Source organism: Taudactylus pleione, unplaced genomic scaffold (assembly GCF_031769625.1).
Source record: "Taudactylus pleione unplaced genomic scaffold, aTauple2 ptg001334l, whole genome shotgun sequence".
Lineage (NCBI taxonomy): Eukaryota > Metazoa > Chordata > Amphibia > Anura > Myobatrachidae > Taudactylus > Taudactylus pleione.
Window position 1 is genome coordinate 3,826,211 of NW_028285734.1, and position 27,723 is coordinate 3,853,933.

Below are 27,723 nucleotides of genomic sequence, written 5' to 3' on the forward strand. Positions count from 1 at the left end.
ACTAGCTCAGCTCAGGCTCCCTGGGTATCACTCCTACTAGCTCTGCTCAGGCTCCCTGGGTATCACTCCTACTAGCTCTGCTCAGGCTCCCTGGGTATCACTCCTACTAGCTCTGCTCAGGCTCCCTGGGTATCATTCCTACTAGCTCTGCTCGGGCTCCCTGGGTATCTCTCCTACTAGCTCTGCTCGGGCTCCCTGGGTATCACTCCTACTAGCTCTGCTCGGGCTCCCTGAGTATCACTCCTACTAGCTCTGCTCCGGCTCCCTGGGTATCACTCCTACTAGCTCTGCTCGGGCTCCCTGGGTATCACTCCTACTAGCTCTGCTCGGGCTCCCTGGGTATCACTCCTACTAGCTCTGCTCACGCTCCCTGGGTATCACTCCTACTAGCTCTGCTCAGGCTCCCTGGGTATCACTCCTACTAGCTCTGCTCAGGCTCCCTGGTTATCACTCCTACTAGCTCTGCTCAGGCTCCCTGGGTATCATTCCTACTAGCTCTGCTCAGGCTCCCTGGTTATCACTCCTACTAGCTCTGCTCAGGCTCCCTGGGTATCATTCCTACTAGCTCTGCTCAGGCTCCCTGGGTATCACTCCTATTAGCTCTGCTCAGGCTCCCTGGGTATCACTCCTACTAGCTCTGCTCAGGCTCCCTGGTTATCACTCCTACTAGCTCTGCTCAGGCTCCCTGGTTATCACTCCTACTAGCTCTGCTCAGGCTCCCTGGTTATCACTCCTACTAGCTCTGCTCAGGCTCCCTGGTTATCATTCCTACTAGCTCTGCTCAGGCTCCCTGGGTATCACTCCTACTAGCTCTGCTCAGGGTCCCTGGGTATCACTCCTACTAGCTATGCTCAGCCTCCCTGGTTATCACTCCTACTAGCTCTGCTCAGGCTCCCTGGGTATCACTCCTACTAGCTCTGCTCGGGCTCCCTGGGTATCACTCCTACTAGCTCTGCTCCGGCTCCCTGGGTATCTCTCCTACTAGCTCTGCTCGGGCTCCCTGGGTATCACTCCTACTAGCTCTGCTCGGGCTCCCTGGGTATCACTCCTACTAGCTCTGCTCGGGCTCCCTGGGTATCACTCCTACTAGCTCTGCTCGGGCTCCCTGGTTATCACTCCTACTAGCTCTGCTCGGGCTCCCTGGGTATCATTCCTACTAGCTCTGCTCAGGCTCCCTCTGCTCAGGCTCCCTGGTTATCACTCCTACTAGCTCTGCTCAGGCTCCCTCTGCTCAGGCTCCCTGGTTATCACTCCTACTAGCTCTGCTCAGGCTCCCTGGGTATCATTCCTACTAGCTCTGCTCAGGCTCCCTCTGCTCAGGCTCCCTGGGTATCACTCCTACTAGCTCTGCTCAGGCTCCCTGGGTATCATTCCTACTAGCTCTGCTCAGGCTCCCTGGTTATCACTCCTACTAGCTCTGCTCAGGCTCCCTGGGTATCACTCCTACTAGCTCTGCTCAGGCTCCCTCTGCTCAGGCTCCCAGGGTATCACTCCTACTAGCTCTGCTCAGGCTCCCTGGATATCACTCCTACTAGCTCTGCTCAGGCTCCCTGGGTATCACTCCTACTAGCTCTGCTCAGGCTCCCTGGGTATCATTCCTACTAGCTCTGCTCAGGCTCCCTGGGTATCACTCCTACTAGCTCTGCTCAGGCTCCCTGGGTATCATTCCTACTAGCTCTGCTCGGGCTCCCTGGGTATCTCTCCTACTAGCTCTGCTCGGGCTCCCTGGGTATCACTCCTACTAGCTCTGCTCGGGCTCCCTGGGTATCACTCCTACTAGCTCTGCTCGGGCTCCCTGGGTATCACTCCTACTAGCTCTGCTCGGGCTCCCTGGGTATCACTCCTACTAGCTCTGCTCGGGCTCCCTGGGTATCACTCCTACTAGCTCTGCTCACGCTCCCTGGGTATCACTCCTACTAGCTCTGCTCGGGCTCCCTGGGTATCACTCCTACTAGCTCTGCTCGGGCTCCCTGGGTATCTCTCCTACTAGCTCTGCTCGGGCTCCCTGGGTATCACTCCTACTAGCTCTGCTCGGGCTCCCTTGGTATCACTCCTACTAGCTCTGCTCGGGCTCCCTGGGTATCACTCCTACTAGCTCTGCTCGGGCTCCCTGGGTACCACTCCTACTAGCTCTGCTCGGGCTCCCTGGGTATCACTCCTACTAGCTCTGCTCGGGCTCCCTGGGTATCACTCCTACTAGCTCTGCTCGGGCTCCCTGGGTATCACTCCTACTAGCTCTGCTCGGGCTCCCTGGGTATCTCTCCTACTAGCTCTGCTCGGGCTCCCAGGGTATCACTCCTACTAGCTCTGCTCGGGCTCCCTGGGTATCACTCCTACTAGCTCTGCTCAGGCTCCCTGGGTATCACACCTACTAGCTCTGCTCAGGCTCCCTGGGTATCATTCCTACTAGCTCTGCTCAGGCTCCCTGGGTATCATTCCTACTAGCTCTGCTCAGGCTCTCTGGGTATCACTCCTACTAGCTCTGCTCAGGCTCCCTGGTTATCACTCCTACTAGCTCTGCTCAGGCTCCCTGGTTATCACTCCTACTAGCTCTGCTCAGGCTCCCTGGGTATCACTCCTACTAGCTCTGCTAAGGCTCCCTGGGTATCACTCCTACTAGCTCTGCTCAGGCTCCCTGGTTATCACTCCTACTAGCTCTGCTCAGGCTCCCTGGGTATCATTCCTACTAGCTCTGCTCAGGCTCCCTGGGTATCACTCTTACTAGCTCTGCTCAGGCTCCCTGGGTATCACTCCTACTAGCTATGCTCAGGCTCCCTGGGTATCACTCCTACTAGCTCTGCTCAGGCTCCCTGGGTATCACTCCTACTAGCTCTGCTCAGGCTCCCTGGTTATCACTCCTACTAGCTCTGCTCAGGCTCCCTCTGCTCAGGCTCCCTGGTTATCACTCCTACTAGCTCTGCTCAGGCTCCCTGGGTATCACTCCTACTAGCTCTGCTCAGGCTCCCTGGGTATCATTCCTACTAGCTCTGCTCAGGCTCCCTCTGCTCAGGCTCCCTGGGTATCACTCCTACTAGCTCTGCTCAGGCTCCCTGGGTATCATTCCTACTAGCTCTGCTCAGGCTCCCTGGTTATCACTCCTACTAGCTCTGCTCAGGCTCCCTGGGTATCACTCCTACTAGATCTGCTCAGGCTCCCTCTTCTCAGGCTCCCAGGGTATCACTCCTACTAGCTCTGCTCAGGCTCCCTGGGTATCACTCCTACTAGCTCTGCTCAGGCTCCCTGGGTATCACTCCTACTAGCTCTGCTCAGGCTCCCTGGGTATCATTCCTACTAGCTCTGCTCAGGCTCCCTGGGTATCATTCCTACTAGCTCTGCTCAGGCTCTCTGGGTATCACTCCTACTAGCTCTGCTCAGGCTCCCTGGTTATCACTCCTACTAGCTCTGCTCAGGCTCCCTGGTTATCACTCCTACTAGCTCTGCTCAGGCTCCCTGGGTATCATTCCTACTAGCTCTGCTCAGGCTCCCTGGGTATCACTCCTACTAGCTCTGCTCAGGGTCCCTGGGTATCACTCCTACTAGCTATGCTCAGCCTCCCTGGGTATCACTCCTAGTAGCTCTGCTCAGGCTCCCTGGGTATCATTCCTACTAGCTCTGCTCAGGCTCCCTGGGTATCATTCTTACTAGCTCTGCTCAGGCTCCCTGGGTATCACTCCTACTAGCTATGCTCAGGCTCCCTGGGTATCACTCCTACTAGCTCTGCTCAGGCTCCCTCTGCTCAGGCTCCCTGGTTATCACTCCTACTAGCTCTGCTCAGGCTCCCTCTGCTCAGGCTCCCTGGTTATCACTCCTATTAGCTCTGCTCAGGCTCCCTGGGTATCACTCCTACTAGCTCTGCTCAGGCTCCCTGGGTATCACTCCTACTAGCTCTGCTCAGGCTCCCTGGGTATCACTCCTACTAGCTCTGCTCGGGCTCCCTGGTATCACTCCTACTAGCTCTGCTCGGGCTCCATGGTTATCACTCCTACTAGCTCTGCTCGGGCTCCCTGGGTATCATTCCTACTAGCTCTGCTCGGGCTCCCTGGGTATCATTCCTACTAGCTCTGCTCGGGCTCCCTGGGTATCACTCCTACTAGCTCTGCTCAGGCTCCCTCTGCTCAGGCTCCCAGGGTATCACTCCTACTAGCTCTGCTCAGGCTCCCTGGGTATCACTCCTACTAGCTCTGCTCAGGCTCCCTGGGTATCACTCCTACTAGCTCTGCTCAGGCTCCCTGGGTATCATTCCTACTAGCTCTGCTCAGGCTCCCTGGGTATCACTCCTACTAGCTCTGCTCAGGCTCCCTGGGTATCATTCCTACTAGCTCTGCTCGGGCTCCCTGGGTATCTCTCCTACTAGCTCTGCTCGGGCTCCCTGGGTATCACTCCTACTAGCTCTGCTCGGGCTCCCTGAGTATCACTCCTACTAGCTCTGCTCAGGCTCCCTGGGTATCACTCTTACTAGCTCTGCTCGGGCTCCCTGGGTATCATTCCTACTAGCTCTGCTCGGGCTCCCTGGGTATCACTCCTACTAGCTCTGCTCAGGCTCCCTGGGTATCACTCTTACTAGCTCTGCTCGGGCTCCCTGGGTATCATTCCTACTAGCTCTGCTCGGGCTCCCTGGGTATTACTCCTACTAGCTCTGCTCGGGCTCCCTGGGTATCACTCCTACTAGCTCTGCTCAGGCTCCCTGGGTATCACTCCTACTAGCTCTGCTCAGGCTCCCTGGGTATCACTCCTACTAGCTCTGCTCAGGCTCCCTGGGTATCACTCCTACTAGCTCTGCTCAGGCTCCCTGGGTATCACTCCTACTAGCTCTGCTCGGGCTCCCTGGGTATCACTCCTACTAGCTCTGCTCGGGCTCCCTGGGTATCTCTCCTACTAGCTCTGCTCGGGCTCCCTGGGTATCACTCCTACTAGCTCTGCTCGGGCTCCCTGGGTATCACTCCTACTAGCTCTGCTCGGGCTCCCTGGGTATCACTCCTACTAGCTCTGCTCGGGCTCCCTGGGTATCACTCCTACTAGCTCTGCTCGGGCTCCCTGGGTATCACTCCTACTAGCTCTGCTCGGGCTCCCTGGGTATCACTCCTACTAGCTCTGCTCGGGCTCCCTGGGTATCACTCCTACTAGCTCTGCTCGGGCTCCCTGGGTATCACTCCTACTAGCTCTGCTCGGGCTCCCTGGGTATCACTCCTACTAGCTCTGCTCGGGCTCCCTGGGTATCACTGCTACTAGCTCTGCTCGGGCTCCCTGGGTATCACTCCTACTAGCTCTGCTCGGGCTCCCTGGGTATCACTCCTACTAGCTCTGCTCGGGCTCCCTGGGTATCACTCCTACTAGCTCTGCTCGGGCTCCCTGGGTATCACTCCTACTAGCTCTGCTCACGCTCCCTGGGTATCACTCCTACTAGCTCTGCTCAGGCTCCCTGGTTATCACTCCTACTAGCTCTGCTCAGGCTCCCTGGGTATCACTCCTACTAGCTCTGCTCAGGCTCCCTGGTTATCACTCCTACTAGCTCTGCTCAGGCTCCCTGGGTATCATTCCTACTAGCTCTGCTCAGGCTCCCTGGGTATCATTCCTACTAGCTCTGCTCAGGCTCTCTGGGTATCACTCCTACTAGCTCTGCTCAGGCTCCCTGGTTATCACTCCTACTAGCTCTGCTCAGGCTCCCTGGTTATCACTCCTACTAGCTCTGCTCAGGCTCCCTGGGTATCACTCCTACTAGCTCTGCTCAGGGTCCCTGGGTATCATTCCTACTAGCTCTGCTCAGGCTCCCTGGGTATCACTCCTACTAGCTCTGCTCAGGGTCCCTGGGTATCACTCCTACTAGCTATGCTCAGCCTCCCTGGTTATCACTCCTAGTAGCTCTGCTCAGGCTCCCTGGGTATCATTCCTACTAGCTCTGCTCAGGCTCCCTGGGTATCATTCTTACTAGCTCTGCTCAGGCTCCCTGGGTATCACTCCTACTAGCTATGCTCAGGCTCCCTGGGTATCACTCCTACTAGCTCTGCTCAGGCTCCCTCTGCTCAGGCTCCCTGGTTATCACTCCTACTAGCTCTGCTCAGGCTCCCTCTGCTCAGGCTCCCTGGTTATCACTCCTATTAGCTCTGCTCAGGCTCCCTGGGTATCACTCCTACTAGCTCTGCTCAGGCTCCCTGGGTATCACTCCTACTAGCTCTGCTCGGGCTCCCTGGTATCACTCCTACTAGCTCTGCTCGGGCTCCATGGTTATCACTCCTACTAGCTCTGCTCGGGCTCCCTGGGTATCATTCCTACTAGCTCTGCTCGGGCTCCCTGGGTATCATTCCTACTAGCTCTGCTCGGGCTCCCTGGGTATCATTCCTAGTATCACTCCTACTAGCTCTGCTCAGGCTCCCTGGGTATCACTCTTACTAGCTCTGCTCGGGCTCCCTGGGTATCATTCCTACTAGCTCTGCTCGGGCTCCCTGGGTATCACTCCTACTAGCTCTGCTCGGGCTCCCTGGGTATCACTCTTACTAGCTCTGCTCGGGCTCCCTGGGTATCATTCCTACTAGCTCTGCTCGGGCTCCCTGGGTATCACTCCTACTAGCTCTGCTCGGGCTCCCTGGGTATCACTCCTACTAGCTCTGCTCAGGCTCCCTGGGTATCACTCCTACTAGCTCTGCTCAGGCTCCCTGGGTATCACTCCTACTAGCTCTGCTCAGGCTCCCTGGGTATCACTCCTACTAGCTCTGCTCAGGCTCCCTGGGTATCACTCCTACTAGCTCTGCTCAGGCTCCCTGGGTATCACTCCTACTAGCTCTGCTCAGGCTCCCTGGGTATCACTCCTACTAGCTCTGCTCGGGCTCCCTGGGTATCTCTCCTACTAGCTCTGCTCGGGCTCCCTGGGTATCACTCCTACTAGCTCTGCTCGGGCTCCCTGGGTATCACTCCTACTAGCTCTGCTCGGGCTCCCTGGGTATCACTCCTACTAGCTCTGCTCGGGCTCCCTGGGTATCACTCCTACTAGCTCTGCTCGGGCTCCCTGGGTATCACTCCTACTAGCTCTGCTCGGGCTCCCTGGGTATCACTCCTACTAGCTCTGCTCAGGCTCCCTCTGCTCAGGCTCCCTGGTTATCACTCCTACTAGCTCTGCTCAGGCTCCCTGGGTATCACTCCTACTAGCTCTGCTCAGGCTCCCTGGGTATCATTCCTACTAGCTCTGCTCAGGCTCCCTCTGCTCAGGCTCCCTGGGTATCACTCCTACTAGCTCTGCTCAGGCTCCCTGGGTATCATTCCTACTAGCTCTGCTCAGGCTCCCTGGTTATCACTCCTACTAGCTCTGCTCAGGCTCCCTGGGTATCACTCCTACTAGCTCTGCTCAGGCTCCCTCTGCTCAGGCTCCCAGGGTATCACTCCTACTAGCTCTGCTCAGGCTCCCTGGGTATCACTCCTACTAGCTCTGCTCAGGCTCCCTGGGTATCACTCCTACTAGCTCTGCTCAGGCTCCCTGGGTATCATTCCTACTAGCTCTGCTCAGGCTCCCTGGGTATCACTCCTACTAGCTCTGCTCAGGCTCCCTGGGTATCATTCCTACTAGCTCTGCTCGGGCTCCCTGGGTATCTCTCCTACTAGCTCTGCTCGGGCTCCCTGGGTATCACTCCTACTAGCTCTGCTCGGGCTCCCTGAGTATCACTCCTACTAGCTCTGCTCCGGCTCCCTGGGTATCACTCCTACTAGCTCTGCTCGGGCTCCCTGGGTATCACTCCTACTAGCTCTGCTCGGGCTCCCTGGGTATCACTCCTACTAGCTCTGCTCACGCTCCCTGGGTATCACTCCTACTAGCTCTGCTCAGGCTCCCTGGGTATCACTCCTACTAGCTCTGCTCAGGCTCCCTGGTTATCACTCCTACTAGCTCTGCTCAGGCTCCCTGGGTATCATTCCTACTAGCTCTGCTCAGGCTCCCTGGTTATCACTCCTACTAGCTCTGCTCAGGCTCCCTGGGTATCATTCCTACTAGCTCTGCTCAGGCTCCCTGGGTATCATTCCTACTAGCTCTGCTCAGGCTCTCTGGGTATCATTCCTACTAGCTCTGCTCAGGCTCCCTGGTTATCACTCCTACTAGCTCTGCTCAGGCTCCCTGGTTATCACTCCTACTAGCTCTGCTCAGGCTCCCTGGTTATCACTCCTACTAGCTCTGCTGTGGCTCCCTGGGTATCATTCCTACTAGCTCTGCTCAGGCTCCCTGGGTATCACTCCTACTAGCTCTGCTCAGGGTCCCTGGGTATCACTCCTACTAGCTCTGCTCAGCCTCCCTGGTTATCACTCCTACTAGCTCTGCTCAGGCTCCCTGGGTATCATTCCTACTAGCTCTGCTCAGGCTCCCTGGGTATCATTCTTACTAGCTCTGCTCAGGCTCCCTGGGTATCACTCCTACTAGCTATGCTCAGGCTCCCTGGGTATCACTCCTACTAGCTCTGCTCAGGCTCCCTCTGCTCAGGCTCCCTGGTTATCACTCCTACTAGCTCTGCTCAGGCTCCCTCTGCTCAGGCTCCCTGGTTATCACTCCTACTAGCTCTGCTCGGGCTCCCTGGTATCACTCCTACTAGCTCTGCTCGGGCTCCCTGGTTATCACTCCTACTAGCTCTGCTCGGGCTCCCTGGGTATCATTCCTACTAGCTCTGCTCGGGCTCCCTGGGTATCATTCCTAGTATCACTCCTACTAGCTCTGCTCAGGCTCCCTGGGTATCACTCTTACTAGCTCTGCTCGGGCTCCCTGGGTATCATTCCTACTAGCTCTGCTCGGGCTCCCTGGGTATCACTCCTACTAGCTCTGCTCAGGCTCCCTGGGTATCACTCTTACTAGCTCTGCTCGGGCTCCCTGGGTATCATTCCTACTAGCTCTGCTCGGGCTCCCTGGGTATCACTCCTACTAGCTCTGCTCGGGCTCCCTGGGTATCACTCCTACTAGCTCTGCTCAGGCTCCCTGGGTATCACTCCTACTAGCTCTGCTCAGGCTCCCTGGGTATCACTCCTACTAGCTCTGCTCAGGCTCCCTGGGTATCACTCCTACTAGCTCTGCTCAGGCTCCCTGGGTATCACTCCTACTAGCTCTGCTCAGGCTCCCTGGGTATCACTCCTACTAGCTCTGCTCGGGCTCCCTGGGTATCTCTCCTACTAGCTCTGCTCGGGCTCCCTGGGTATCACTCCTACTAGCTCTGCTCGGGCTCCCTGGGTATCACTCCTACTAGCTCTGCTCGGGCTCCCTGGGTATCACTCCTACTAGCTCTGCTCGGGCTCCCTGGGTATCACTCCTACTAGCTCTGCTCGGGCTCCCTGGGTATCACTCCTACTAGCTCTGCTCGGGCTCCCTGGGTATCACTCCTACTAGCTCTGCTCGGGCTCCCTGGGTATCACTCCTACTAGCTCTGCTCGGGCTCCCTGGGTATCACTCCTACTAGCTCTGCTCGGGCTCCCTGGGTATCACTCCTACTAGCTCTGCTCGGGCTCCCTGGGTATCACTGCTACTAGCTCTGCTCGGGCTCCCTGGGTATCACTCCTACTAGCTCTGCTCGGGCTCCCTGGGTATCACTCCTACTAGCTCTGCTCGGGCTCCCTGGGTATCTCTCCTACTAGCTCTGCTCGGGCTCCCTGGGTATCACTCCTACTAGCTCTGCTCGGGCTCCCTGGGTATCTCTCCTACTAGCTCTGCTCGGGCTCCCTGGGTATCACTCCTACTAGCTCTGCTCGGGCTCCCTGGGTATCATTCCTACTAGCTCTGGTCGGGCTCCCTGGTATCATTCCTACTAGCTCTGCTCGGGCTCCCTGGGTATCACTCCTACTAGCTCTGCTCGGGCTCCCTGGGTATCATTCCTACTAGCTCTGCTCGGGCTCCCTGGGTATCATTCCTACTAGCTCTGCTCGGGCTCCCTGGGTATCATTCCTACTAGCTCTGGTCGGGCTCCCTGGTATCATTCCTACTAGCTCTGCTCGGGCTCCCTGGTTATCTCTCCTACTAGCTCTGCTCGGGCTCCCTGGGTATCACTCCTACTAGCTCTGCTCGGGCTCCCTGGGTATCACTCCTACTAGCTCTGCTCAGGCTCCCTGGGTATCACTCCTACTAGCTCTGCTCGGGCTCCCTGGGTATCATTCCTACTAGCTCTGGTCGGGCTCCCTGGTATCATTCCTACTAGCTCTGCTCAGGCTCCCTGGGTATCTCTCCTACTAGCTCTGCTCAGGCTCCCTGGGTATCTCTCCTACTAGCTCTGCTCAGGCTCCCTGGGTATCACTCCTACTAGCTCTGCTCAGGCTCCCTGGGTATCATTCCTACTAGCTCTGCTCAGGCTCCCTGGGTATCACTCCTACTAGCTCTGCTCAAGCTCCCCGGGTATCATTATTACTAGCTCTGCTCAGGCTCCCTGGGTATCACTCCTACTAGCTCTGCTCAGGCTCCCTGGGTATCACTCCTACTAGCTCTGCTCAGGCTCCCTGGGTATCATTATTACTAGCTCTGCTCGGGCTCCCTGGCCCATAATTTACCACCAGAATCTCAGAGCGGTCAATAAACAACTCACTATTGTAATTCTAGATGCACACGATCGGTTCCACCAATCTATATAGTCTAGAGCCATGTGCCAATCTTTATTCATGGTCTAGGACAGGGGTAGCCACACTGGCATGACAAGGGGGCTGCGGGCCGCACCCGGGTGTCACCAGCCGAGGGGTGGCACCAAAGTGCTGGCTCCCCCACTTTGACAGGAGCCGGGTGCTGCATTACGTGCAGCACTCGGCTCATAGCACAGTGAGGGAGCTGGCACTTCACACAGGCTGGTGCCCGAGGCCAGCCTGCACCTCCCACACCCCCCGTGTGAAAAAAAAAACGGGTGTTCGGGCCGCAAGGCCACGCCCCCATCCGTGAGGCCACGCTCCCTCATTAGCCAGCGCCGCACTGGGTGCAAAGACAGGTAGGAACGCCACTGGGTAGCCAACCTCGGTCCTCGAGAGCTACTAACAGTTCACGTTTTCCAGACCACCTAGCAGGTGCACAGGTGTATTCATTACTCAGCACCACAATTGAAAAGATCCACAGGTGGAGTTAATTATTACAGTTGTGATTCTTTGAGGAAACCTGGAAAACATGCACTGTTGATAGCTCTCGAGGACCAGGGTTGGCTACCCCTGGTCTAGGAGATCATGCCAATCTCTGGGCCCGATTCAAAGATGGTTGATAATGCAAATGCGGTTGCGGGAATATGCAAATGCTTGTGTGTGGGACGGTGCGATGGCGGGTAGGAGTGGTGGGACGCCTGCTCTCCGGCTGCGTGGTCTGTGCATTTGTCATGGAGATTGTAAACACACCAACATCGGTCGCACCATAGACATTTGCGGCAGCTTTGGTCTACTCCAGCTACTATCTTCTAATCCAGCCAAACATGGCCTCTGAGGCTATGGATTTGCGATGAGGATCCCAGCAGCATTCCCAGACACGCCCATAACACGCCCATGAAACGCCCCCTTTTTGCGATCACTTTAGGTCACCTCCCAGTAATAGGGGGGTTTCATAAACATTTGCTCGCACAGTCGCTCACTCACTCACATAGGGGGCCGCACTCCTGCACCAGGCGGTAATGCCGCATCTGTAGTCGTTGCTATTGGGCGTCTCAGTCCTGGCCCATTCGGATGCACAGATGCGCACCAGGGAAGGGCTTTGTAGCCATATTAGCATAAAGACACAGACGTGACTGGTTGCAAAAGGCGCAAGGATGGGGGCAACTGCGTAGGACTCCGAATCAGCAGATCCGAATTGCGCTGTACAATGCAACTTTGGATCATCTGCGATCCCATCGACCTGGTAAGTGACTCATGGGGTCACGCAAGCCGGCCACCGCAGATGCTGAAAAGGAGGGCAGGAAATATCCTCCAGCTGATGGAGAGCCTGGCCTTGTCACACCTCCAACGGTGGTGACATGCCTCAATTTTGGGAAACTGAAGCCGTTGCCGCCCCCTTCCCGCCCAGAAACGGCAGCAGTCTGTCAATCACTGACAGCCTGTTTCCGGACCCCCTTCCAACATCGCAGACCTGTACTGATTTGGCACCCGCTGCTGGATCAGGCCCGGAGTCCCTGATGACCACTAACACAGAAGAGGATGACTGGAGTGTAACAATGGATCGGGATCTTTATTACAAAAACAACCGGTCTCTGATGCTGGAGATATCACAGGATGTTATGGGGTGACTGATCGGGGGACTATTTGTGGGACCAGGAATTAAATGTTTTTATTGTGATTGCTAAATAAGCAGCTGTCACACTGGGGGGATGGGTGGGGATTTGCCTTCTTCTAGATCAACGCTGCGCAATTAGATTTTACATGAGATTGACCTTGAATATTCTACGTCTTTTGTGATTATGTAACTCAAAAACAAGCGATGCAATCTAAAATCTAAACAAAGGCATTTTAGGACAAACACATATCTACATGTAAGTTAACTAGTCCACATATGCCATTAGCTGTTCATTGCAATTCCATTGTAAACTATACAGGACTGTAGGTTCCGCAAAGATGAGCTGTGCTCTGTAGACAAGAAACATATCAGCGCCCTACGCCGAACTTATTGGTGCCTTAAGTATAAATAGTAAATGATTCTCCATATAAACAGTGTATACCTTATAACAATGGTCGCAGATTGGCTGTCCTTCTTTCTGGTAGTACAGCTGTCCGGCCAGTAGGCGATGACACTTTCGGCACGTGAAACAGCTGGCGTGATATTGCTTCTTCATAGCTTCAATGGCGGCGGCACTGGGGAGGATGGTTTTGTGGCAGAACGCACAGATCTCTGGTGTAAGAAGTTGAACACAAGATCTCAGTATTAGTGACATTTATGTGATGGTGAGTTACTGCACCCTACCATGGACCCCAGGGCCCAGTGTACAATTCTAGGTGGCTGACTACAAAGGTTGGCTCCTGAACCAGCCCGTCCATGGAAGGGACATTCTCGTTATGACATCACTGGGGTGGTGGAACTACTCGGCTCTGGGTAACAGTGTCTCTTCTCCATGCTGTGGCCTATCATAATTGCTTACCCTTGGGGCATCTGAGTTTCCCCAGCTTGAGGACCATGGCCGTGAGCTTGTTTGGGCTCACTGCCTTGGACCAGGGCTGAGAGATGTAGGTGTCCTTCACCTTTTCAGAAGGCTCAGATACAACTTGTAGGACAGGGTGTGGATATCCTTAACAAGCAAGAGAGAGATACCTACCTTTTCTCTGTACAACTAGGCTCGGGGTCAGATAAACTTCAGATTGGCCCAGACTCAGGTCCTTCCATCTGCCATACACCGGGCCTGGCTGCGATGTTGTTAACGCACCACCACAGGAGCGGACTACGTGACGCACACGCAAAAGTGGCTGTAGCTGCGGGCAGCCGCGGAAGCCTGATTTACTAACTTACGCTAATGTGCGAATCCGTAGGGCTCATGCCGGGGGTTTCTGTGTCTGCAAGTGGAAACCTGTGACGCCCACTGGTTTTACATCAGCCGTCGGAATCCTCGACGTTAGTATCGACGCTTGCACCAGCCCAGTGCTAGGAGCAGGAGATACGTCACACACAGGGTCAGTGGCATGCAGCGTAGTCAGGTCCAGGCACAGGTCCCTTCCCCGTACACATTACTCAGAATCCCACAGAGCTCACGATACACACCGATGGCGCTATTATAAGTCAGAGGATACGTGCGATCGCAATGTCACCACCCAGTTGCTGCCACTAAATGCCCTATTTAAAAATGTATAGACCTGCGTCTGTGCAAAAACTCACCGTTTGCGCCCATGCAGAGAGATCCATCTGATCCGGGAATCAGCCCCGCAGTCTGTTCCTGCCTGAGCTAACCACATCCTGAGGATGCCCATGGGGCAGCTTACATGGGAATGGGAGTGAAATACCGACAGCTGTTTAGCCGCTGGTTGAAATCCCGACTACGGCAGCCCGACAGGAGGACATCCTGAGGCCGGCTGGTAAGTACCCTAACCCTCCCTTCTGCCCCCCTAACCCTCCCTTAGTGGTGCCTAACCCTAAGTCCCCCCAGGGGTGCCTAAACCTAACCCCCCCTTCCTGCACCCTAAACCTAACCCTCCCTTAGTGGCTCCTAACCCTAAAACTACCAAGGGGGTGCCTAGCCCTAACCTCCCCCTAGTGGCGCCTAACCCTAACTCCCCTTCCACTAGCCTAACCCCAACCTTCCCCCGGGGTGCCTAACCCTATGTCCCCCCGGGCGTCCCTAAACCTAACCCCCCTCATCCCCGGGCTAACTAGTATACTTACCCGGCTCTTGACGATCAGGGTGGCGGGGGTCGGGCTTCCGGCACTGGGATTCAGATAGGCGTCGGTATATCGGCGCCTATCTTAAGTCCTGTGTCAACATGTATAGTCGGGTTTTGGACGGCTATTATCTACATCCCCCCTTACATGGATTGGCCACCTATCCTTGTACAGATCCTAACGGAATGAGATTTAGGTATGCAGGGAAATGCCCATATGCACATACTAAGGGCCTGATTCAGAGCCGGACGCAATTAGCGCTCGCTCGTCCTGAAAATAGGGGTGGCTATTCAAATGAACCGTTCGCTCTTTGCGGTCTGTTCACGCCTCTAGGTCTGAACGAGCGAACAAAACTTGCGGTCGTTTTTTGGGAAACTACGCCCCCTGGCCGCTCGCATCCTACGTCATGTCCGCTATTTATTAGATTAATCGAGTACATCGACCAGGGTATGAACTGCTCGCTATTCTTGTGGTTGGTTTTTGCTACCACAATTTTGCGAGCAGTTCTGGCTTAAAAAAAACCCAGTGACGTGGTCAATGACGCTGCAGTTTTAAATATGCACACCCATAAAACGCCCGTTTTGACCTTTAAGCACGCCTGCGATCGGATCTCCACTCCCCGTTTTCAAGCACCTTCCCCTGTTACCACCCACATACGCTATTTTGCGAGCACATGAATTTCGGCCGCACTGACTGGTTCGCGCATGCGTATAACGATCCGTACGCATGCGCAGTTGGGCAAACATCTCTCGGAGCGAACGAGCTGCCGCTTACGAGTGGCTCCGAATCAGGCCCTAAGTCACATGTGTAATCAGCCTTACATGCGTGTCATGTCGACCTGCCAGCTACAGTGACAAGTGAAAGAGTGCCCAGTCCGCACAGACAATTGTACTGAAATGACTAATTCACGTACCCCTGCCATAGACAGCTGCCACATCACCCTACACCCAACCATAGACAGCTGCCACATCACCATACACCCTACCATAGACAGCTGCCACATCACCCTACCATAGACAGCTCTCACATCACCCTACCATAGACAGCTGCCACATCACCTTACACCCTACCATAGACAGCTGCCACATCACCCTACCATAGACAGCTGCCACATCAGTGAAAGAGTGCCCAGTCCACACAGACAATTGTACTGAAATGACTAATTCACGTACCCCTGCCATAGACAGCTGCCACATCACCCTACACCCTGCCATAGACAGCTGCCACATCACCCTACACCCTACCATAGACAGCTGCCACATCACCCTACACCCTACCATAGACAGCTGCCACATCACCCTACACCCTACCATAGACAGCTGCCACATCACCCTACACCCAACCATAGACAGCTGCCACATCACCATACACCCTACCATAGACAGCTGCCACATCACCCTACCATAGACAGCTCTCACATCACCCTACCATAGACAGCTGCCACATCACCTTACACCCTACCATAGACAGCTGCCACATCACCCTACACCCTACCATAGACAGCTGCCACATCACCCTACACCCTACCATAGACAGCTGCCACATCACCCTACACCCTACCATAGACAGCTGCCACATCACCCTACCATAGACAGCTCTCACATCACCCTACACCCTACCATAGACAGCTGCCACATCACCCTACACTCTACCATAGACAGCTCTCACATCACCCTACACCCTACCATAGACAGCTGCCACATCACCCTACACCCTACCATAGATAGCTGCCACATCACCCTACACCCTGCCATAGACAGCTGCCACATCACCCTACACCCTGCCATAGACAGCTGCCACGTCTACCTACACCCTACCATAGACAGCTGCCACATCACCCTACCATAGACAGCTGCTACTGGTGTCACTTTATGGAGGAGGAAATTGCGTGGTCACATGATTTCCACCATACGGACAGACACCACACCCCAGATGCTGTACCTGAGCTATCCGGCCTTGCGCTGTAGCCGTTCTGACTTTGCTTCGCTGTCACCGGATCCTCTCTTGTGTGCTGATTATTGTGCAGAGTTGGCGGCTTTACTGGATTGGCCGACGACGGTGTCACAGGCTTCTAGGTGCAAGAAAAGGATTATCGGTACACGTGTATGACCCAGCATACGCCATACTGATCCCAGGAAGCCATCTTGTGGGGGAGTATGCCGCACAGGATTTAACACAGGGACATTAGAGAACATTGGGAAACATTTATGAAACATGCTGCAAAGAAAATAAAAAAAAGTGATGTTGTCCTTAGCAACCAGTCAGATTTTGGCACTTTTTCTAGTGTATTTTTGAAAATGAAAGCACCTTTCTGATTGGTTTACTGTCGGAAACACCACATGTTCCTACGTACCCTATTGGTAACAATTATAATAATAAAATCTATTACCTGGATGTGGGGCGAGTGGACCATTTGCAGTTTCTCCAACTCCAAACTTAAAGTGTCCGGAAGAGGAGCGGGAGACGGGTCCAGGGGGGTCCGCTTAGGAGACAGTGGCATAACTGGAGGCGGAGGGGGTGGAGGTGGGAGATCTGGGCTGAGGAAATCTTCTGTTGTAGGAATTTCATCCAGGAAAGTGTGAGGGAAGGATGGGAGACCTGGGGGGGGGGGGAGAAGAGATCACCGATGGTCACTAATCACGGTCATGGTCACATCGGATGTGGCATTACAGGTAACACTCCTCAATGCTTCATACTACATAGCACTCAACATGGTATAATAAATGCCCGGGACACGCTGGTGCTGAGCGGGTCAGCCTTGGCACATCATGTACAGTACAGTCTATGGCCCTCATTCAGAGCCGTACGCTCTGAGCAGAGCGCACGCTCTGAATGAGGGCCGCCCTCCATAATTATGGAGCGTCCTCCTGGACGCTCGTATAGCTGTGGGTCACCACCCACAGCCTATACGAGCGTGCAGTTTGATGGCCGCGATGGTCTTGACCATCGCCACTGCGAGCCGGAGCCTGCGGTTGAGTTTTTCAACCGCAAGGCCCGGAGTGATTTTGGCTCTATCAGAGCCAAAATCACTCCCACTGACATCACTAGTGATGTCAGTGGGCCGGCTTCTGATGGTAGGCGTTCCCTTGGGAACGCCCCCGTCAGGGAGGCACGCCCCCGGCACGCCCACCAAAGGGGGCGTGCTGTCAATCAACATCGACAGCACGCCCCCTTTGATCAGACACAACGAGCGAAGGAAAGTCCTTCGCTCGTCGCGTCTGGCGCATGCGCACGACGGAGCTCCCGCCGTCGTGCGCATGTGCAGTGCACAACATCGACCCACTTGCGAGCGAACAGCCGCTTGCGAGTGGGTCTGAATCAGGCAATGTCAATGTCAGTGTTTCCCAAAGTCAGTCCTCAAAGCCACCTAACAGCCCTGGTTTTAAGGATATCTATGGTTTTGCGCAGGTATCTTGGGGCCTAATTCAGAGATGTGCGGAACTCGAATGTTTAAGTCCATCTGATTATTTTTAGATGTGCGCACAAACCGCACTGCGCATGTGCTGATCGCGTCCTGTGACGTCACTTGCAGCGCCCTGGATGGAGCAGCCTTATTGAGAGGCAGCAGATGTTCCGGGGTGGAGCCGGGGACTGTTTCCCAAAATGGAGGTGTATCGCCTCCGTTTTGTGGGAGCACCAAGGACAGTGACTGCGTCTTCTGACGCAGAATTACTGGCCTTGACAGCGGAGATGAGGCGGCCATTCTGAGTAGCTTTAGGCTCGCAGATGGCTAATGTTGTCACCGATGGTCGCGATGTAGGTCCAATGCTGCGACTTCGGACGTAGCCCTCGGATCTGAGATGCTGGCAGTAGGCGCCTTTTTGCGCTAGACGACTCCTGCGGCATTAGCATAATTTTGCACAGCTGCTGTATACAAAGACTTAGCAATGGTGCGATTTGTGTCCATCTTTGAATCAGACCCTTAATTAGTACCTCATTTTGATATAAGCATCTGAGCTCAAGCATGGATATCCTTAAAACCTGGGCTGTAAAGTGGCCTTGAGGTTTAGAAAACACTGGTCTAAGCAGTGTCGGGACTAGAGTTCTGACCTATGTGATCCTACAGTAACATACTCCCACCTGAGGTGTCCCAGCAACGCACCGGTTATCCTCCAGCCAGTAACAAGAGCACCAGTGCTTATGCCTCCCGCAGGTATCAGTGCTGGGTAACGGTTCTGTCGCTGCTTCCTGTGATTGTTCCCTATCCCTGATTATGCCACCTACCACTGACCCTGTGCCAAGACCAGACTACGCTGCATGCCACTGACCCTGTGCCCAGACCTGACTACTCTGTCACTGACCCTGTGCCCGGACTGGACCATGCTGCATGCCACTGACCCTGTGCCCGGACTGGACCATGCTGCATGCCACTGACCCTGTGCCCGGACTGGACTATGCTGCATGCCACTGACCCTGTGCCCGGACCTGACTACTCTGCCACTGACCCTGTGCCCGGACTGGACTATGCTGCATGCCACTGACCCTGTGCCCGGACCTGACTACTCTGCCACTGACCCTGTGCCCGGACTGGACTATGCTGCATGCCACTGACCCTGTGCCCGGACTGGACTATGCTGCATGCCACTAACCCTGTGCCCAGACCTGACTATTCTGTCACTGACCCTGTGCCCAGACCTGACTACGCTGCATGCCACTGACCCTGTGCCCAGACCTGACTACGCTGCATGCCAATGACCCTGTGCCCAGATCTGACTACTCTGCCACTGACCCTGTGCCCAGACCTGACTACTCTGCCACTGACCCTGTGCCCAGACCTGACTACGCTGCCACTTACCCTGTGCCCGGACCGGACTATGCTGCCTGCCACTGACCCTGTACCCGGACCGGACTACGCTGCCTGCCACTAACTCTGTGCCCGGACCTAACTACGCTGACACTGACCCTGTGCCCAGACCTGACTACGTTGCCACTGACCCTGTGCCAAGACCTGACTACGTTGCCACTGACCCTGTACTCTGACCAGACTACGCTGCCACTGACCCTGTACTCTGACCAGACTACGCTGCCTAGTGTGTGTTGAAGGGAGGAGAGCAGGGTGGAGTAGCGTGTGTAGAGTAGAGGATGTTGGAGAGTAGTGTGTTGGAGGGGAGGGCAGGGGAGAATAGTGTGTGTGTAGAGTATGTGGATGTGTGAGAGCAGTGTATTTGGAGGAGAAACAGGGAAGAATAGTGTGTGGGGGGCTGAAGCAGGTGACGGGAGAAGAGCTGGGGTGAGCAGTGTGTGTGGAGGGAAGAAGTGCTGGGGAGAGTAGTTTGTGGAGGGAAGAAGTGCTAGGGAGAGTAGTGTGTGTGGAGGGAAGAAGAGCTTGGGAGAGTAGTGTGTATGGGAGGGAAGAATAGCTGGGGAGAGTAGTGTGTATGGGAGGGAAGAAGTGCTGGGGAGAGTAGTGTGTGTGGAGGGAAGAAGAGCTGGGAAGAGTAGTGTGTGTGGAGGGAAGAAGTGCTGGGGAGAGTAGTGTGTGGAGGGAAGAAGAACTGGGGAGAGTACTGTGTGTGGAGGGAAGAAGAGCTGGGGAGAGTAGTGTGTGTGGAGGGAAGAAGAACTGGGGAGAGTACTGTGTGTGGAGGGAAGAAGAGCTGGGGAGAGTAGTGTGTGTGGAGGGAAGAAGAGCTGGGGAGAGTAGTGTGTGTGGAGGGAAGAAGAGCTGGGGAGAGTAGTATGTATGGGAGGGAAGAAGAGCTGGGGAGAGTAGTATGTATGGGAGGGAAGAAGAGCTTGGGAGAGTACTGTGGCCCTGATTCAGAGCCGCTCGCATTTGTAGCGGCCTCCTGGCCGCTCGCATAGCTGTGGGTGACCACCCACAGCTATTGCAAGCGGCCATGATGATGGTCACGATGGTCAAGACCATCGCGACCATCGGGCTTGCGACGAGACCCTTGTGGTAGGGTCTCGTGGCCGCAAGCCCCAGAGAGCTTTCGGCTCAAATTGGGGCCGCCCCCAAACAGTAGGCGTTCTCATGGGAGCGCCTCCATTTGGCCACGCCCCCGGCCCGCCTATCAAAGGGGACGAGCTGTCACCCACCATCGACAGCTCGCCCCCTTTGTTGCGAGACCCGAAGCGACGGAGCGCCCGTCGCTATCCGAGTCTCACGCATGCGCACGACGGAGCCGGCTCAGTCGTGTGCATGCCCAGTGGGCCACCATCGACCCAGTTGCGAGCGCTCAGCGCTTGCAGCCGGGTCAGAATCAGGCCCCGTGTGTGGAGGGAAGAAGTGCTGGGGAGAGTAGTGTGTGTGAAGGGGAGAACAGCTGGGAAGAGTACTGTGTGTGGAGGGGAGAAAAGCTGGGAAGAGTAGTGTGTGTGGAGGGAAGAAGGGCTGGGGAGAGTACTGTGTGTGGAGGGGAGGAGAGCTGGGAAGAGTAGTGTGTGTGGAGGGAAGAAGAGCTGGGGAGAGTACTGTGTGTGGAGGGGAGGAGAGCTGGGAAGAGTAGTGTGTGTGGAGGGAAGAAGTGCTGGGGAGAGTAGTGTGTGTGGAGGGAAGAAGTGCTGGGGAGAGTAGTGTGTGTGGAGGGAAGAAGTGCTGGGGAGAATAGTGTGTGTGGAGGGAAGAAGGGCTGGGGAGAGTAGTGTGTGTGGAGGGAAGAAGTGCTGGGGAGAATAGTGTGTGGAGGGAAGAAGTGCTGGGGAGAGTAGTGTGTGTGGAGGGAAGAAGAGCTGGGAAGAGTAGTGTGTGTGGAGGGGAGGAGAGCTGGGGAGAGTAGTGTGTGTGGAGGGAAGAAGTGCTGGGGAGAGTAGTTTGTGGAGGGAAGAAGTGCTGGGGAGAGTAGTGTGTGTGGAGGGGAGGAGAGCTGGGGAGAGTACTGTGTGTGGAGGGAAGAGGAGCTGGGGAGAGTAGTGTGTGTGGAGGGAGGAAGAGCTGGGGAGAGTACTGTGTGTGGAGGGGAGGAGAGCTGGGGGGAGTAGTGTGTGTGGAGGGAAGAAGAGCTGGGGAGAGTAGTGGGTGTGGACAGTAGTGGATGGGGGAAAATAGTATGTTGGGAGAGTAGTGTGTGTGGAGGGGAGGGCCGGAGAGAATAGTATGTTGGGAGATGGGCGGGGGAGAGTAGTGTGTGTGGAGGAAAGGGCAGGGGAGAATAGTATGTTGTCAGAGGGGTGGGGGAGAGTAGTGTGTGGAGGGGAGAAGAGCTGGGGAGAGTAGTGTGAGCGGAGGGAAGAAGAGCTGGGGAGTGTAGTGTGTGTAGGGGGGAGGGCAGGGGAGGATAGTATGTCGGCAGAAGGGTGGGGGAGAGTACTGTGTGTGGAGGGAAGAAGAGCTGGGGAGAGTACTGTGTGTAGGGTTGAGGAGAGCAGGGGAGAGTAGTGTGTGTGGAGGGGAGGGCAGGGGAGAATAGTATGTTAGGAGACTGGCAGGGGAGAGTAGTGTGTGTATAAGGGAGGAGAACAGGGGAGAGTAGTATGTGTAGAGGGGAGGACAGGGGAGAATAGTATGTTGGAAGAGGGGTGGGGGAGAGTAGTGTGTGTAAGGAGGAGGAGAGCAAGGGAGAGTAATGTATTTGGAGGAGGAACAGGAGAGAGTAGTGTGTTGGGGGGAGGGCAGGGGTGAATAGTATGTTGGGAGAGGGGCGCGGAGAGCAACGTATTTGGAGGAGGAACAGGGGAGATTAGAGTGTGGAGAGCTGGAACAGGAACATACATTCTTCCCTGTTGATGTTATATATATATTTTCTCTAGAAATGTTTACACAAAGATTTCTGCTGAACTCTCTGTACTGAGAACACTCCAGGAATGTGACTGGGGGGAAATATGACAACAATGTAACATATATATCACCCGCTATTAGGGTGTTTGATCACCAACAACGGCTTCCTCTAGTTGACAATTAATAACTGTGAGAACAAAGTACAGATCATTCTCTAGTGCCTGATTCAGCAGTGCCCCCCCCCCCCCCCCCGGTGGGGTTCAGCATGCAAATATATATATATATGTATAAAGTGGTTGAGATGAGCATATTATATTTGTGAATAGATTATAAATCACTTTCACTTTTTTAGAGTGTGCACAAGTGTTTCCAATTTGTTCCCCTGTTAATTAGTGTGCATGTGATACAATTGGCCCAATAGGAAGTGATGAGGAAGTTGACTTCGATTTTGCATTCTATTTTAATGGAGAGTTGAGGTTTGAGTTTGGAAGGGATTTCATGAACTGAAGACTTAAAATCGACCAAATCGAATTCGATTTGAAGATCGAATTCAAAATTTAATATTAGTAAATGAGGGATTCGTTAAGGGATCTTGCAGTTTGATTTTAGTAGATTTTATCGATTCATAAAATTGAATACCAAATGGAACTTTAGTAAATTTACCCCCTGATCGTGCAGTGTGTACCCAGCTTTAGACCCCGCTAGTTTTGGAGATGCTCGGACCCAGTCGCCTAGCCATCACAGTTTGGGCCTCGTCAAAGTCACTAATATCCTTACAGTTCCCCATTTTTCTGCTTCCAACACATCAACTTCAAGCAGTGAGTGTCCACTTGCTGTCTAATATATTTCGCCTCTTCACAGGTGCCAATGTAACAAGATATAGGGGTCTATTTACTAAGCAGTGTTAGGAGACAGAGTGAAAAGTGATAAGAAAGTGATAAGGTGCCAGCCAATCAGCTCCCAACTGTCATCTCACAGGCTGTGTTTGAAAAATGACAGTTGGGAGCTGATTGGCTGGCACCTTATCACTTTTCACCCTGTCTCCTAACACTGCTTAGTAAATAGATCCCATAGAGAGAGATAGCAATGTGTAGGTCTTACAAAGAACTGAGGATCACACATAGGGTTGAGGTTACCAAAAGGTAAAAAAGGGCAGACTAGATGGGCCAAGTGGTTCTTATCTGCCATCACATTCTATGTTTTTAGATAGAGATAGCTGTGTATATAATGTATATAGAGACAGCACTGTATATTATACAGAGATAGCTGTGTATATTATGTATATAGAGACAGCAATGTATATTATACAGAGATAGCTGTGTATATAATGTATATAGAGACAGCAATGTATATTATACAGAGATAGCTGTGTATATAATGTATATAGAGACAGCAATGTATATTATACAGAGATAGCTGTGTATATAATGTATATAGAGACAGCAATGTATATTATACAGAGATAGCTGTGTATATAATGTATATAGAGACAGCAATGTATATTATACAGAGATAGCTGTGTATATTATGTAGATAGAGATAGCTGTGTATATTATACAGAGATAGCGGTGTATATTATGTATATAGAGACAGCAATGTATATTATACAGAGATAGCTGTGTATATTATGTATATAGAGACAGCAATGTATATTATACAGAGATAGCTGTGTATATTATGTATATAGAGACAGCAATGTATATTATACAGAGATAGCTGTGTATATTATGTATATAGAGATAGCAATGTATATTATACAGAGATAGCTGTGTATATTATGTATATAGAGATAGCAATGTATATTATACAGAGATAGCTGTGTATATTATGTATATAGAGATAGCTGTGTATATTATGTATATAGAGATAGCTGTGTATATTATGTATATAGAGACAGCACTGTATATTATACAGAGATAGCTGTGTATATTATGTATATAGAGACAGCAATGTATATTATACAGAGATAGCTGTGTATATTATGTATATAGAGACAGCAATGTATATTATACAGAGATAGCTGTGTATATAATGTATATAGAGATAGCAATGTATATTATACAGAGATAGCTGTGTATATAATGTATATAGAGACAGCAATGTATATTATACAGAGATAGCTGTGTATATTATGTATAGAGACAGCAATGTATATTATGTATATAGAGATAGCTGTGTATATTATGTATATACAGACAGCAATGTATATTATACAGAGATAGCTGTGTATATTATGTATATAGAGATAGCAGTGTATATTATGTAGATAGAGATAGCTGTGTATATTATGTATATAGAGATAGCAGTGTATATTATGTATATAGAGATAGCTGTGTATATTATGTAGATAGAGATAGCTGTGTATATTATGTATATAGAGACAGCAATGTATATTATGTAGATAGAGACAGCAATGTATATTATACAGAGATAGCTGTGTATATTATGTATATAGAGATAGCAATGTATATTATACAGAGATAGCTGTGTATATTATGTATATAGAGACAGCAATGTATATTATACAGAGATAGCTGTGTATATTATGTATATAGAGACAGCAATGTATATTATACAGAGATAGCTGTGTATATTATGTATAGAGACAGCAATGTATATTATACAGAGATAGCTGTGTATATTATGTATATACAGACAGCAATGTATATTATACAGAGATAGCTGTGTATATTATGTATATAGAGATAGCAGTGTATATTATGTATAGAGACAGCAATGTATATTATGTAGATAGAGATAGCTGTGTATATTATGTATATAGAGACAGCAATGTATATTATACAGAGATAGCTGTGTATATTATGTATATAGAGACAGCAATGTATATTATACAGAGATAGCTGTGTATATTATGTATATAGAGACAGCAATGTATATTATACAGAGATAGCTGTGTATATTATGTATAGAGACAGCAATGTATATTATACAGAGATAGCTGTGTATATTATGTATATAGAGACAGCAATGTATATTATACAGAGATAGCTGTGTATATTATGTATATAGAGATAGCAGTGTATATTATGTATATAGAGACAGCACTGTATATTATGTATATAGAGATAGCAGTGTATATTATACAGAGATAGCTGTGTATATTATGTATATAGAGACAGCACTGTATATTATACAGAGATAGCTGTGTATATTATGTATATAGAGATAGCAATGTATATTATACAGAGATAGCTGTGTATATTATGTATATAGAGACAGCAATGTATATTATACAGAGATAGCTGTGTATATTATGTATATACAGACAGCAATGTATATTATACAGAGATAGCTGTGTATATTATGTATATAGAGACAGCACTGTATATTATGTATATAGAGATAGCAGTGTATATTATACAGAGATAGCTGTGTATATTATGTATAGAGACAGCAATGTATATTATACAGAGATAGCTGTGTATATTATGTATATAGAGATAGCAATGTATATTATACAGAGATAGCTGTGTATATTATGTATATAGAGACAGCAATGTATATTATACAGAGATAGCTGTGTATATTATGTATATAGAGACAGCAATGTATATTATACAGAGATAGCTGTGTATATTATGTATAGAGACAGCAATGTATATTATACAGAGATAGCTGTGTATATTATGTATAGAGACAGCAATGTATATTATACAGAGATAGCTGTGTATATTATGTATATAGAGACAGCAATGTATATTATACAGAGATAGCTGTGTATATTATGTATATAGAGACAGCAATGTATATTATACAGAGATAGCTGTGTATATTATGTATATAGAGACAGCAATGTATATTATACAGAGATAGCTGTGTATATTATGTATATAGAGATAGCAATGTATATTATACAGAGATAGCTGTGTATATTATGTATATAGAGACAGCAATGTATATTATACAGAGATAGCTGTGTATATTATGTACATAGAGACAGCAATGTATATTATACAGAGATAGCTGTGTATATTATGTATATAGAGACAGCAATGTATATTATGTATATAGAGATAGCTGTGTATATTATGTATATACAGACAGCAATGTATATTATACAGAGATAGCTGTGTATATAATGTATATTATACAGAGATAGCAATGTATATTATGCATATAGAGATAGCTGTGTATATTATGTATATAGAGATAGCAGTGTATATTATACAGAGATAGCTGTGTATATTATGTATAGAGACAGCAATGTATATTATACAGAGATAGCTGTGTATATTATGTATATAGAGATAGCTGTGTATATTATGTATATAGAGATAGCTGTGTATATTATGTATATAGAGATAGCAATGTATATTATACAGAGATAGCTGTGTATATTATGTATATAGAGACAGCAATGTATATTATACAGAGATAGCTGTGTATATTATGTATATAGAGACAGCAATGTATATTATACAGAGATAGCTGTGTATATTATGTATATAGAGACAGCAATGTATATTATACAGAGATAGCTGTGTATATTATGTATATAGAGACAGCAATGTATATTATACAGAGATAGCTGTGTATATTATGTATATAGAGACAGCAATGTATATTATACAGAGATAGCTGTGTATATTATGTATATAGAGACAGCAATGTATATTATACAGAGATAGCTGTGTATATTATGTATATAGAGACAGCAATGTATATTATACAGAGATAGCTGTGTATATTATGTATATAGAGACAGCAATGTATATTATACAGAGATAGCTGTGTATATTATGTATATAGAGACAGCAATGTATATTATACAGAGATAGCTGTGTATATTATGTATATAGAGACAGCTGTGTATAGTATACAGAGATAGCTGTGTATATTATGTATATAGAGACAGCAATGTATATTATACAGAGATAGCTGTGTATATTATGTATACAGAGACAGCAATGTATATTATACAGAGATAGCTGTGTATATTATGTATATAGAGACAGCAATGTATATTATACAGAGATAGCAATGTATATTATGTATAGAGACAGCAATGTATATTATGTATATAGAGACAGCAATGTATATTATACAGAGATAGCTGTGTATATTATGTATATAGAGACAGCAATGTATATTATACAGAGATAGCTGTGTATATTATGTATATACAGACAGCAATGTATATTATACAGAGATAGCTGTGTATATTATGTATATAGAGACAGCAATGTATATTATACAGAGATAGCTGTGTATATTATGTATATAGAGATAGCTGTGTATATTATGTATAGAGACAGCAATGTATATTATACAGAGATAGCTGTGTATATTATGTATAGAGACAGCAATGTATATTATACAGAGATAGCTGTGTATATTATGCATATAGAGACAGCAATGTATATTATACAGAGATAGCTGTGTATATTATGTATACAGAGACAGCAATGTATATTATACAGAGATAGCTGTGTATATTATGTATATAGAGACAGCTGTGTATAGTATACAGAGATAGCTGTGTATATTATGTATATAGAGACAGCAATGTATATTATACAGAGATAGCTGTGTATATTATGTAGAGAGACAGCACTGTATATTATACAGAGATAGCTGTGTATATTATGTATATAGAGACAGCAATGTATATTATACAGAGATAGCTGTGTATATTATGTATAGAGACAGCAATGTATATTATACAGAGATAGCTGTGTATATTATGTATATAGAGATAGCAATGTATATTATACAGAGATAGCTGTGTATATTATGTATATAGAGACAGCTGTGTATATTATGTATATAGAGATAG

The 27,723-nt window shown here is 50.2% G+C and overlaps 1 protein-coding gene across 2 annotated transcripts in view; it reads right to left on the reverse strand.

Moving 5' to 3' along the window:
• FBLIM1 (filamin binding LIM protein 1) overlaps positions 1-18,522 on the reverse strand; it is a 45,346-nt gene extending 26,824 nt beyond the window's left edge. Inside the window, exons 1-4 of one of the 2 annotated variants that reach the window (XM_088463229.1) lie at positions 18,347-18,522; positions 16,656-16,864; positions 16,208-16,334; positions 12,621-12,790 (exon numbers count right to left, since the gene is read on the reverse strand). In XM_088463229.1, coding sequence (XP_088319355.1) covers positions 12,621-12,790; positions 16,208-16,334; positions 16,656-16,766 — 408 coding nt within the window. In that variant the 5' untranslated portion in view covers positions 16,767-16,864; positions 18,347-18,522. Of the gene's footprint in view, positions 1-12,620; positions 12,791-16,207; positions 16,338-16,655; positions 16,865-18,346 lie in introns of both variants that reach the window. The other variant, XM_088463228.1, reaches the window with a different exon arrangement.
• Between the last annotated feature and the right edge of the window lie 9,201 nt (positions 18,523-27,723).